At 37.8% G+C, this 14,611-nt stretch overlaps 1 protein-coding gene across 6 annotated transcripts in view; it reads left to right on the top strand.

Annotated features, from left to right (window-relative positions):
* Positions 1 to 14,611, top strand: part of TAB3 (TGF-beta activated kinase 1 (MAP3K7) binding protein 3) — a 68,593-nt gene that overhangs the window by 32,282 nt on the left and 21,700 nt on the right. For all 6 annotated transcript variants that reach the window (XR_004058375.1, XR_004058374.1, XR_004058376.1 and 3 more), the window contains exons 5-7: positions 3,398 to 3,589; positions 7,836 to 9,282; positions 10,374 to 10,534. Coding sequence is in view for 3 of the 6 variants with exons in the window: in XM_030934112.1 (XP_030789972.1) it covers positions 3,488 to 3,589; positions 7,836 to 9,282; positions 10,374 to 10,534 (1,710 nt within the window). In the remaining 3 variants the exon portion in view is untranslated. The remainder of the gene's footprint in view (positions 1 to 3,397; positions 3,590 to 7,835; positions 9,283 to 10,373; positions 10,535 to 14,611) is intronic.

The following is a 14,611-nucleotide window of genomic DNA, read 5'->3' as shown; positions in this document are numbered from 1 at the left end:
TTTTCAGATGGTAGCCATTTTTATAAGCTGTTGGCTTCCATTTGAAAGATGCTTTCACGTGTTTCTTCAAAGGCAAGTATTTATAACCATTTTTTCAAAAGGCATTTTCTTCTTGTGTGTTTAAATAGCTAACTGACTTGTACAAGAATTTTTTCCTTCCCTCTCAGTCGTCCACCTCACCACACAGCTTTAGCTCCCTATTTGAATGATAAACTTAATGAGGGTGTGCTCCTTAGCCAGTCAAAGAAAGGCACTCATAATTAGAAATGTCTCTGATACCTACTAGTGACACAGTGGAAAGAACACAGACTTTGGAGAAGGCAGGCATGGATTTGAGTCATGATTCTGCTGTATGTTCATTCTTTGAGTTCATTTTCTTATTTGTAAAATGGAGATAATCGTAACTATCTTTGAGGGCATATTATTAGCTACCAATAAATGGTAGCTAATAATAGTGATAAAAATAATGGTAACCTTGGATTCAGTAGCATCTGAGGTTTCTGAAGGCTCTGACAAAGCTAGGTGAGAGCTAACCGCTCTCAAGATCTCTGAAGTATATAGAGCCTATGCTTTTGACACCTGAAGCCTGTCTGTCCTTGTTTTGATCCTTCTTGCCTTTTCTTCTATCTCATAAAAAAGACAATGGTATTGCCCTTGTATTTTAAAGGCTTGTAATTAAGGTTGGGAAATGAATAAAACTGTTTTTGGGAGCCACTGGGAAAGCTGGAGTTAGGCCTTTGGCTGCTTCAGAAGCTTTTTATTGAAGGTTTGATTAAATAGCCATGAAGTGTTCTGAATGTAGTTTAGCACCTCAAATACTGGGATCACTTCCTGTTAGGAAAACTATTATTTCTGTAAATACAAGCAGATTTGATGAGTTAAGGTCATCCCTACCATTAAATTCAGTGAATTCCTTTTTTCTCCCCATTTCTCCTAATAAATATTTATTGAACACCTAGCCTGTGCTAGGCCATGTGCCTACTTGATTGTATACCCTAAAAGGAGATGTTGAATTAAGGAATCTAAGAGTTCTAGGTTGTTGCCTATTATTTAAATGAAGATCCTAAAACCTTAGAGCTGCACTGTCCAGTAAAGTAGCCACTAACTACAGGTGGCTACTGAGCACTGGAAATGGGACCAGTGTGAATTAAGATGTGCTGTAAGTATAAAATATACACTGGATTTCAAAGGTATCATTTGAAATATATATATAAAATAACAATGATTTTATGTAGATTACATTTAAAACAATATTTTTGACATAGGTTAAATGTTACAATTAATTTCACCTGTTTAAACTGGCCACTAGAACATTTCAAATTATACATATGACTCACATATTTTTACTGGACAACGCTGCCTTAGAGCCTCAGTGACTTGGTAAGATTATACATCTAGCTAGGGCTCCTTTGGCCAGTGGAAATTAGAAATTGCTTTACTTTGAAATTGGAAGATAGATAATTCAAACCCCATTCAGAAAAAAGTTAAATTAACACTAAGGACTTTGAAACATTTTAAATCCTGGATGGTTAATCTGGTAGAATCTCTTAGTATTTCAGATTTGGGATTTTCAACAGGGACAAACTGGAAAAATATACCCATTGATTTAGTAGCCTAAACCAATTTTTTTCCCTAAGCGTTCACAAGTTACCCTATATAGGTGACTCCACTCCCTCGATATTTGCTGGGTGGGGGATGGCAGCAGATGGGGGGGACAAGATTCATCTAAAAGGCTTGTCTGTATATTTTTGAGTATGAATATTGTTTTATCCAAATCTATCTTATTAGGTAGATTGATTTAGTATAGTGAAATTGATTCATCATTTAACGATACTTGAGTAGATATGGGGTTGGGCTCTGGAAATACAGTGGTGAACAAGGCACAGACCTTGAGTAGAGCTACAGGCTTTTGTTTGGTTAGCTGGTTTTTGTTTCCATTTTTACTTTTTATTTGGAAATAATTTTAAACTGACAGGAATTATGAGAATAAAAATAGGAGAAAGAACACTGTATACCCTTTACCCAAATTCACCTATTAACATTTTCCTGTTTGCTTTATAGTTGTCTGTGCACACACGTTTGTGCGCATGTACACGTTTGTATGTACACACAGGTACATTTTTTTTCTGAACTATTTGGGAGTAAGTTGCATGCCCTTTACCACTGAATGCTTCATCGTCTAATACCTAAAAATAGGAATATTCTCTTATGTAACCACAGCACAGTTATCAATTCAGTAAACAGGAAATTCAATACATTTATTGACACAGAATACTTCTGATCTATCGTCAACATTTCACTTCGGTCAATAGATCCACTCATTTATTTTATAACAGTTTTCCCTTTTAGTATAGGATCCAATCTAGGATCAGGTAAAAGATTTACTTGTCATGGCTCTCTCTTTTTTAACCTGGGACATTTTTCAAACCTTTGTCTTAAAATGACATTTCCTTCCCCCACCCTTTTTTATAGAAAAACCCAAAATGAGAAATGTTCTATTTCCTCATGATTAGTTTCAGGTTATGCATTCCTGACTGTAATACTATAAAATGATGTGTTCTTCTCATGGTGTCACATCTGGAGGCCTATGCAGTCCATCTGGCCCTCATTGGTGATGTTCATTTTGATCACCCAGTCAAGATGTTGTTCCATTTGTCCACTGTATAATTGAATTTTTCCCCTTTGCAACTAATAAGCTTTGGGTACACAATTATAAAACTGTGTGTACTTCCTACTCTTCATGCAGATTTTCCCCTAGATTTAGCATCCATTGATGATACTTGCTTGAAGCAGTCTCTATGCTATGATGACTGCAAAATGATTTTTCCAGCTCCAGCACTCCTGCATGTTTACCAATTGGCTTTTACTGTAAGCAGGGACTTCCCTTCTCCCCTATTTTTGTATGTATGTATTTAGTTCTCTTTATTGATACGGATGCATGGCTCCCTCTTTTCTACAGGTTTATAACTCATTACTGTCTTCTATTATTTTGGTATTCAAATTGTTGCAAATGTGGCCAGTGAGTGCACCTCTTCAAGTTGACTTCCAGGTCCTTATATGTTCCCATCACTTCTTGAGTACATCCTCACCGTCTGTAATAATGAGCTATATTCCAGGTGGGGCTTCAGGTTTTTTTGTTTTTTTTTTAAATAGGTAAGAGCTTTAGGTGCACAGATGGTTTCAGTATAGTGTGTTTAGTGTTCCTGTGAGGGTAAGCAAAGCCTGCTTTGGCAGCATCATGGAGGGGAGAGGCAAGGCAGCAGGACTAAGACGGGGAGTGTCAGTGGAAGCCTCCTTAGAGGAGATGCCACCATTACTGAGTTGTACAGGATCAATAGGAATAAAGTAAAATATGTAACTAGACTTAACCATACTTTTTTTTTTCTTTTTTAAATAGAAAATGACTGTGGTGCTAGAAGATCATTACTTTTGGAAAGCCAGTTAACATCCATTTCCTAAGAGAAACTTCGCCACCATTTGCTCTGGCATGGCGCAAAGCAGCCCACAGCTTGATATTCAGGTTCTCCATGATCTTCGACAACGTTTCCCTGAAATTCCAGAGGGCGTGGTGTCTCAGTGCATGTTACAGGTAAGTTACCACCAGTGATAGTGATATTAAGTTTTAGTTTTTCCTATTAGAGCTGGTGATGTGTGATGTAATTAGAACCCAGTTATGCTTTCTTTGTGTGTGTGTGTGTGTGTGTGTGTGTGTGTGTGTGGTCGGGGGGAACATTTAGAGCAGGATTTCCCCTCAACCTTGGCACTGTTGACAGTCTATCCTGGATAATTCTCTGTTGTGGGAGTCTGCCTTGTGCATTGTAGAATTACTAAACATTCTAGGCATCCGAGGCCTCTACCCAGTAAATACCAATAGCTTCCCCGCAGTTGTGACAACTGAAAATGTCTTTAGACATTGCCAGATGTCTCATGGGAGGCAAAATCTCCCACCATTGAGAACCACAGATTGGAGAGGAGAGTAAAAGCAGGTAGCAACAAGAAAAGCAGATTCTCCTTATGTTTCACTTTTTGAAGATTTTGGGTTGTACTATCAGTCCCTAAGTCCTTAGAGTTGAATTTTGAATCTCAAATTTATCGTTTTAACTTCTTAGACTATACACTTTTGAGTCTTTTTTTTTTAAAAAGTCTGTAGATAGGCCGGGCGCGGTGGCTCAAGCCTGTAATCCCAGCACTTTGGGAGGCCGAGACGGGTGGATCACGAGGTCAGGAGATCGAGACCATCCTGGCTAACATGGTGAAACCCCGTCTCTACTAAAAAATACAAAAAACTAGCCGGGCGAGGTGGCGGCGCCTGTAGTCCCAGCTGCTCGGGAGGCTGAGTCAGGAGAATGGCGTGAACCCGGGAGGCAGAGCTTGCAGTGAGCTGAGATCCGGTCAATGCACTCCAGCCTGGGCGACAGAGCGAGACTCCGTCTCAAAAAAAAAAAAAAAAAAAAAAAGTCTGTAGATAATCTACTCCTTGTTTTTCTAATGCTAAATCCTTACTGATACCTATTTTAAATGTAAGCCCACTTTAAATGTAAGCCCACTTTCACTCACATTACCTTTGTCTTGCTGTGTGTCTTACATTGAATTACATCTCATCTCTAAGATAGAATGTGTCTTTCCCACTCGGGACAACAGAGAAGTAGGCCTACCACTTCTCCTGTCCCACTGTCCCCTTGTTGTGTTTTATATCATCCTTCACAGGATCGTAGTGTTTTGGGTTATGGCACTTACCTATTTGCTTAACTTTGGGCAGCACTACTTCTACCATGCTCACTGGTCTTCCTCACACACAGTCAGTACTCATGTTCAAACTCTACCTTATGGCAGTGTGAGCAGCTCAGGATATAACCTAAACCTATATACAGGTGTGGTTAATTACAAATAGAGACTTACAGAACAATGATGGTAACAGAGGTGCTTCCTTTGTTTGCAAGCCCTTTACTAGTCTAGAGCTTTGGGCTTATGGTTTTTGTGTTACAGCTTGCATTTGCTTTTTCTCACACACATTCCCAGCCTGAATCTCAGCTCTTTACTTTAGCCCCATTTTGGTTTCTGGTAGAGCAAAGATACTTCCCACCAGAGTGAAACCAAGTAAGGGTGAAGCTTTTAGTTTAAACCACTTCCTAGCAATCACCTTCCTCACCTATCTTAGGGCCCCACCTAGCCCTGACCTTGTTTTATTTCATTTAGCCCTTTATTACCTGCATTTTTCATGACCATTTAACTAAACTGAAGGAATAGAACTTTACATTCAGCTCAGTGAACATTTGTTGATAATTACGCTGTCCTAAGTCTTCCACTTTTTTCTTCCCTTGGGATTAATAAAATATATTGTATGGAGATTTACCACCTACTGGCTCTGGAAAACTGTTTTTCACATTAAAATGTATGAGGCTCAGTAGTTTGCATTTAATGCGCAAGCCTTAGAGCCTCACTCAGGGGTATCATCCTCAATTTAGGATCACTTTTTAGGAATATGATGCTTTTTTGCCTAATTCCTTTCAAAAGTGTTCATTATATGTCTTAAAAATTCTTACCTCTGAAATGATTTTGATTTCTTCTTCATGTTTACTGTTTGATACATTTTTTATCCTTATTATAATCTATTCTGGTAGTTTTCTTTTTAAAATACTCCTGTAAAAATAATACTTTAATATCTTGGTTTTGTGGTTTTTAAATTTTCTTCATAGGAAAATTTACTCAACTTGTCACTATAGACATGCTGACAATTCCAACTTTATATCATTTTGAATTTGGATCCTTTTTGTGACAATACTAAGTAGGCTATCTAACTCAGCGTAGAGAACATGGAATTTCAGGGTTGTTAATAATAAAAATATCAGATGGTAAAGTATCCATGACTACCTTATGTTTAAAAGAAAACTCTCCAGTTTTTGTTTTCCCCTAATCCATAGGTCTATTAAAAAAAAAAAAAGAATACTTTATTTCACCTTCCATATTTTTTTTCCTTCAGATGTCTGTCAGTGACACATTCTAGTTGGCAATCAGTTTGAATCCTTTGGCTCCAAATTTGCTTTTAATATCTTCCCTTCCTTGCTCAATACAATTTTCAAGCAAGGTAAAAATAATTCAGATCTTTGAGTTGTAATGATTTTCTTCTTCAATTAATACATCCTTCTGTAACCCAAAGTATTTTTAGAAGTATTTGAATTTTAAATTTTCTATATTGATAATAATTACTATTTGTTACTATCATCTGGGTAGGATGTTAATGTTTTACAGGCATGATCTCATTTTTTAAAGTATTTGAATTTTAGTATCAAAAACTTTATATAAAGAAAAGGTTAAAAATGATCTATAGAGTTTTAATAAAGCCAATTCATTAAATTTCTAAGAATTCATTTTGCAAAGATTTGCTTGACTTTTTTTTAAACTTCCTAAAGCTCTAGTTTAATAATGTCCTTTTGGCCAAGCATCCTTTCCCTTGAAATTACCATGTGGAAAGAGCACTGGGACTCAGGAGAGTAAGAATCTAGAATTGACTTTCCAGTTAACTAGTTAAGTGCCTATTGTCAAGCCATGTAACTTCCCAGGCATCTGTAACTTCCCAGGCATCTCTTCCTCATCTGTAAATGTGAGTTGCATTGGAGCAGATGAACTTTAATAGGAGTTCTCCCAACTCTAAAATTACAACATTATGGGTCCTGTTTTAGGTTTAACTTCATTTGGTTCTCAGCAGAAGTGAATTATTTCCTTTTGTTTTTATATAAAACGCTCTTCCTAAAATATATAGTAATATCGATGCATGTGCATATCTCTGTGTATATTTATGAACTACAGAGAAAGTCACAATAATTGGGAAACTTTTATGGATTACTTCAAAAGTAGTGGATAATATGTGTCTTACACTAGTAAAATAGTTTGGAATTCTGTATTTCAATAGAAAACTGCTTTTTGATATATTAAAATTTTACAAAGAGGGAACCTTTTATTAGTCTGATTACTGTCAGTTGGAACTTCTAAAGTGTCAGTTTGCTATTACCTTCTTTGTGAGTGTGTAGAACTAAACAATTCAAATCTTTCAGTGATTTTGAAAGTATACCAAGACACCTTTCAGCAGGTAAAAACTTTTGAGACTGTGAGAGTATGAATGAATTTAATTAAGGCAGTCGACACCAGGTTTTTAATTAAATTACCCTAACTCGGGCAAAGTCATAGAGCCATAGTTCAAGTTACGGATTTTTTTAATACTTATTTGTTTTGCTTAAATCTTATATAATGGTTCAGACAGTTGAAGTTATTCAAGGATAAATTTAGGTAAAAGAAAAATGAGGGCTGCTTTAGAATTTTTATTGTTTTAACTCTTGAGGAATTTTATTGTAATTCTTTTTCTCCTTTTGTGGTTTTAGTGCCTTTTAAAAGCTAAAGCATGGTTATTTTTATGTTTTTTATCGATTTAAATATTAATCATGGATATTACTTATACTTATATTGCAGCAATTGTGGTGAATCCGAGATAAGCCCAACATTTTAATTTGTTGAGATGCAACAAGTATAAAATGAGTCCTGGATTTGGAGTCAGAAAACTTGGGGTTGAGTCACAGTGTTCATTAGTAGGTACTTTACATTTCTGTAGCAGTAGCAGTAGTGGTAGTACTAGTAATGTGAGCTAAATGTTTGTAAAATAATATGGATCGTTTGGGATCTCCTTTTCAGGATAGATGACCATGAAGCTTTTTGTGGTTAAGATACTGCTCTCTATTTATTCTGTGACAGTAGTATTTGCATAACTCTCTGGCAAAGCCTGACTTCCACTATTAGGATTTGTTAATGTTGCCAATGTTACTTTTACCATTTTTCTCCCCTAGAATAACAACAATCTTGAAGCCTGTTGCCGAGCCCTTTCCCAGGAGAGTAGCAAATACTTATATATGGAATACCATAGTCCAGATGACAATAGGATGAATAGAAATCGCCTTTTACATATTAACCTGGGTGTCCATTCTCCTAGTAGCTATCACCCAGGAGATGGAGCCCAACTTAATGGTGGTCGAACACTGGTACATAGCTCAAGTGATGGACATATTGATCCACAGCATGCAGCAGGTAAACAGCTGATATGTTTAGTTCAAGAACCACACTCAGCTCCAGCTGTTGTTGCTGCTACTCCCAACTACAATCCATTTTTTATGAATGAACAGAACAGAAGTGCAGCTACTCCTCCTTCACAGCCACCTCAACAGCCATCTTCCATGCAAACAGGAATGAATCCGTCTGCTATGCAAGGGCCTTCACCACCACCGCCACCTCCTTCATACATGCACATACCTCGGTATAGTACAAATCCAATTACTGTTACAGTATCCCAGAACCTCCCTTCTGGACAGACTGTACCAAGAGCTTTACAAATTCTTCCACAAATTCCAAGCAATCTCTATGGATCTCCTGGTTCTATTTATATTAGACAGACATCTCAGAGTTCATCAGGAAGACAAACTCCTCAGAGTACGCCATGGCAGTCCTCACCACAGGGCCCAGTGCCTCACTATAGCCAGCGTCCTTTACCTGTTTATCCACACCAACAGAACTATCAACCTTCTCAGTATTCTCCCAAACAGCAGCAGATCCCTCAGTCTGCTTACCATTCACCACCTCCTTCTCAATGCCCTTCACCCTTCAGCTCTCCACAGCATCAAGTGCAACCTTCCCAGTTGGGCCACATCTTTATGCCACCTAGTCCTTCAACTACTCCACCCCATCCATATCAACAAGGACCTCCTAGCTATCAGAAACAGGGAAGCCATTCAGTAGCCTATCTTCCATATACAGCATCTAGTTTATCCAAAGGTTCCATGAAGAAGATAGAAATTACAGTTGAACCTTCTCAAAGACCTGGGACAACAATTAATAGGAGTCCTTCACCCATCAGTAATCAACCATCTCCACGGAATCAACACTCACTATACACAGCCACCACGCCACCTTCAAGTTCTCCTTCAAGAGGGATATCTAGTCAACCAAAACCTCCGTTTAGTGTTAATCCTGTGTATATTACATACACACAGCCAACTGGACCTTCGTGTACTCCATCACCATCTCCTCGAGTGATACCAAACCCAACTACAGTTTTTAAAATTACCGTAGGCCGAGCAACGACTGAAAATCTTTTAAATTTAGTGGACCAAGAAGAGCGCTCTGCAGCACCAGAACCTATTCAGCCCATTTCAGTGATACCAGGCTCTGGGGGAGAAAAGGGAAGCCATAAATATCAGAGGAGTTCTAGTTCTGGATCAGATGACTATGCCTACACACAAGGTAAACTTTAACCCTTTTATGAAATTTCATTTCTGTGGTGAGGCAGCAATCTCCCATTCAAATATATTAGCTGTTTAGTTTTAATTAAATGTTTAGTATTAAATGTTGGGCAGTAGCATTGCTATTAAGAATAAAGTTAGTGGTTGGGTGTGGTGGCTCACGCCTATAATCCCAGCACTTTGGGAGGCTGAGGCGGGTGGATCACCTGAGGTCAGAAGTTTGAGATCAGCCTGGCCAACATGGAGAAACCCCACCTCTGCTAAAGTGTGGTAGCGCACATCTGTAATCCCAGCTACTCGGGAGGCTAAGGCAGGAGAATCGCTTGAAGCCAGGAGGCAGAGGTTGCAGTGAGCTGAGATCACGCCACTGCACTCCAGCCTGGGCAACAGAGGGAGACTGTGTCTGAAACAAACAAAAAGAATGAAGTTAGTGCTTCAGGGTCATCTATAGACTTTGTTTTAAAACATGAAATTGTAGGCCTAATAAGGCTTAGTTTAGAAAGAATATTCATAGAGCAAAAAAATACAAGTGAAATGGAAATTGTCAAAAGTACAAACTACAGAGTAGGAAAAAAGAGATTCATGGAGAATGGAGTAAAGTTCATCAAATGAAAGAATTTGAATCTTTTCTAAAGAGGATGGCCCAGAGGGCATAATGATATTTACATATAAATAATATATAAGAAGTGGAATTATTGGATTAGCTAATAGTAGACCTAAATTAGATATAGAGTTTTTAAAAAGTCTATTCAGATTGTTTCAAGATACCTGAGAATTTAGTTTTCTTTCAGTATATAAGAAGGGAAGTAATGATTAAGTAGGCCTGGTAGTCAGCCTGTTGAAAACACACACAAGTATAAAGAGAATCTTAGGACAATAGAACCAGAGGGATGTTCAGGTGATGTCACTTTGGTAGCATTCAGAGAGCTAAATTGAAGCAGATATGGAGGCAGCATAGCATTAGAAAGAAATGAGAGTAAATGCCAACCCCCAAGTTGAATGAGTCTTTTATACATTAGTAATACATATCGAAATTTTCCAGTCACTTATTCAGTGTTGTTCTCTGCAATGACGTTATCTATAATGCTATAGCCTTGCTGTTACATCAACGAGCAAGGATGGAGAGGTTAGCAAAGCAATTGAAACTTGAGAAAGAGGAGCTAGAGCAGTTGAAGTCCGAAGTTAACGGTATGGAGCATGACCTGATGCAGAGACGGCTCAGAAGAGTCAGCTGCACCACTGCGATCCCTACGGTAAGTGATCTGTTAGATGTGTTAATAGGTGGGTTGGGATATTGGCTATCAGGTCATTTATTTTTCTTTAGGTTTTATTCCTGGCAGAGTTCTGGGTTTTTTGTTGTTGTTGTTGTTGTTGTTGTTGTTGTTGTTGTTTTTTAAAACAACAGATGAAGGACTTTTGCCTTTAGTAGTTCTTGTCAAAATAATTCATGTATGCAAATTCCATAGGCTCATCAGTATTTTCAAACACTGATGATAATAATCAAGGTATAGCATCTCATTTATTTGTAAATTGCTTTCTGTCAAAATAGAAAAGTGCACACTGACCAAAAATTTGATGAATTATTCTTTGTGTATTCATTTATCATTCTAAGCGTATGATATATATATATTTTTAAACATTTAAAATTTTTTTTGTAAGTACATTAATTCAGATGATTTAGAATAGATCAATATGAGTTTTGGGGAAGTGTTGACTGTAGAATATTTTAAGGCAGCAGTTTTGTTAAGTATAAATAATTGTAGAAACTGAGGTAACAGTATTGAGTGATAGCAGTCTTAAAGGGAACTGCTGTAATGAAAAGATTCAGATAATATATTTTTAACATGTTGGTTAATGTATATGAGTTCTAACGATCCCAAGCAACTGATAATTTTGAAACATGTTTAAAATCTTGTGACTTCACAAGCTATGATCCAACCTATCATTTTACCTTTCAAGATTTAGCAGTTTTGTGCATATAGTTTATGAAATGTGGTACTATGCTAGATGCTTAGTACATACCTACCAGTGGGAAAAACAGATACATCAACAGATAATTATAATACAGTGTGGTAAGTGCTCTATATGTTCATGGGTAATGAGAGAATTCATACATCAACTCGTTTCTGTGCAGATTCAATGCACTTCTCTGCTCTTATATTATCCTCCTGCTGGAATGCCCTTCTAAAAAGCTCTGCACGTGTAAATCTTGTCTGTTCTGTTCTTCAAGGCTCAACTTAACCTCTACTTTTTCCATGAAGCCTTTCCTCATTTTCCTACCCTCTCTAAACTTAGGGCAATCTCTGAGTTTACAGGTTTAGAGAAGTGGGCATATGTCAGGCCTCTTGCAGTCAGCATGTCTGCAGCCACTCCCTCATAGAGAAGTTTCTACTTGAGGTTCTTGGCTTCAAAGGGGATCTGTGAATTCTCTGAAATTATATGCAGAGTTTCATAAGTGTGTCTAATATGGGAAGTGGGTCTATAGCTTTCATCAGATTTTCATAAGATTATTACATTGAAGGAAAAAAAGAGTGAGGAACCACTGCCCTAAACAATAGGCAGAGAGAAAAGGGGAAGGCATTTTAGAAGAGAAAAGAACAGTAATAAGGTAATGAAGGCTTGAAGTCAAGATGGAGAGTGACTTTTAGGAGACAGTGACTACAATTCCCTGGCATAAGCATGAGATTTCTGAAGAGTTAACAGAGGGTAAGTGGGGCTTTGACCTTGAGTGCTAGGTCGAGGTGCTTAAACTTTATTCTGCTGGTAACAGGGAACAAGTGGGAGTTTTTGAGAAAGAGAGTCTTGAGAAATAGGCATATTCACTAATTTAATGACTTTTTTGTAATATCATCTATAGTCCTCAGTATAGTCAATATTAGAAGTGAGGAGGAAGATTTTAACTACTTAAAGCAATGGAAAAACAACAGAGCCATCTTTAATGGAAAGGTGATGTTACTACAAATCAAAATTCTGCCTCATTTTCTCCATTTGAAATCTTAATTGAATCGTCTGATTGTGGAAGATATTGAAGGACATAACCCATATGGGAATCCACCTATGGTGGTTGGGTACTTTGGAAACCTTTAGGTACCTGTAGAGCATAAACAAATTTTCTTAGCATAGTAATTTTCTTTTTTTTTTTTTTTTTTTTTTGAGATGGAGTCTTGCTCTGTTGCCCAGGCTGGAGTGCAGTGGCCGGATCTCAGCTCACTGCAAGCTCCGCCTCCTGGGTTCACGCCATTCTCCTGCCTCAGCCTCCCGAGTAGCTGGGACTACAGGTGCCCGCCACCTAGCCCGGCTAGTTTTTTTTTTTTTTTTTTTTTTTTTTTTTTTTTTGTATTTTTTGGTAGAGACGGGGTTTCACCGTGTTAGCCAGGATGGTCTCAATCTCCTGACCTCGTGATCCACCCGTCTCGGCCTCCCAAAGTGCTGGGATTACAGGCTTGAGCCACCGCACCTGGCCAATTTTCTTTAATCATATACATTTTATTTAGCAACTACTTGCTGTGTGATAATCCCTGCTAAATAAAATATTGTTTTTTTTTTTTGTTGTTTTTCATTGGAAGTGGAGAACTGTCTAATGTAGCATAGGTTAGTACTTAAAAAAAAAAGCCCCAGATTTTATATCAGAGCTCTTATTGATGTATCTTTTTTTCTTTTTTTTTTTTTTTTTTTTTGAGACAGAGAGTCTCACCCTGTCACCCAGGCTGGAGTGCAATGGTACGATCTCGGCTCACTGCAACCTCCATCTCCCAGGTTCAAGTGATTCTCCTGCTTCAGCCTCCCGAGTAGCTGGGATTACAGGTGTGCGCCACCACGCCTGGCTAATTTTTTGTATCTTTAGTAGAGTCGGGGCTTCACCATGTTGGCCAGGCTAGTCTTGAACTCCTGACCTTGTGATCTGCCCGCCTCGGCCTCCCAAAGTGCTGGGATTACAGGCATGAGCCACTGCACCTGGTCCCCAATCTATCTTCTTGAGAAAGGAAAAAGAGAAGTTGGTGAAACTGCTGCCCTGGGCTGTAATTTAGTTTTAAGTTTTATTATAATTTCAAAGATACATAAAATAGTATAATGAACCCCCATGTAGCCATCCCCCAGACTGAGAAATTGGTAGTTCATGTGGGTGCTAACATCTGAGAGATAAGACATTTAAGTGTGTTTCCCATGTGTTTCTGTTGCCAAGCCTAGAGTAAAATGGAGGACAATTGTAGTACACGGCAGAGGGACAGTTGTACGTGGTGGTTGAGACAGTGGGTAGGCTTTCAAGTCAGGTGCCAGTTTGAATCCTACTTCTATTTGTGTCATTCATGTATCCTTGGATAAGTAACTTTCTCTATGCTTGTTATCTATAAAATGTGTGGTATAGTACCCATCTTACGGGATCTTTATTAGGATTATATGAGGTAATATATGTGAAGCAGTTTACACAATGCCCAACAAATAGTAAGTGTTCTTATAAAATATAAGTGTTGGTTGCAAAATACTAGAAAAATTTGCTTGAGGTTTAGACACACAAATCTAAAGCATTTTGTACTTTGACTTCCTTTGAACTTGAGGAACATATATAAGATTATTCTTATGTAGGAAATTAATCAAGAAATAAATCATTTAGTCAGAATGCCCATTTTGCACATCAAAGCTCATTTGAGGAACCATGACATAGTGGAAAGAGAGCCCACATAGGCTTGGGAGTCAGAATTACTCAGGTGCTCACTGGCTATATTTGACTTCTCTGCATCTGATTTTCCCTATCTGTAAAAGAGAATTATAGCAAGTACATTATAATAATTGTCAAGATAAAGAGACAGTGTATGTAATAAGCCTGGCATGAAGTAGGTAATCAGTAGATGGCTAGCCTTATCATTGTCCCACTTGTGTATAGGAATACCCAGTAGAGAATTGATGTTTTTGCTACTAAAGCACACATTGCTACCTTCAAGTTTTCAAACAAATTGCTTATCAGGCATTGTATACAAAATTGATTAGAAAGCTGCTTGCCTAATGATACTGCAGTGCACATTTGTGACCAGCTATGGGGTGGGGGGAGTTGTAGAAACTTAGAATAGCAGTGAAATAATCTTTTTCTAAGGAGAGCAGAAGTACAACATGTAAGATGCATGATGGTGTCATTTCCCTTAATCTGTTATTTGCAAAGCATTGTATTAAATGCTGACGAAGATGTCATCTGTTAGATCTGCATGTGAAATGAGATAGGTATATCTGTGAGTCTATATGTATTTGTGTGTGAGAGAAAATATAAGTACTTTCAGAGTATTGAGATAGAAATGTTAGCTTTTTGCCTATAAAGTTTATAGATGAAACAGTTTCAA

This window comes from Rhinopithecus roxellana, chromosome 7 (assembly GCF_007565055.1).
Source record: "Rhinopithecus roxellana isolate Shanxi Qingling chromosome 7, ASM756505v1, whole genome shotgun sequence".
NCBI lineage: Eukaryota > Metazoa > Chordata > Mammalia > Primates > Cercopithecidae > Rhinopithecus > Rhinopithecus roxellana.
This window is presented reverse-complemented; position numbering and strand designations above follow the sequence as displayed.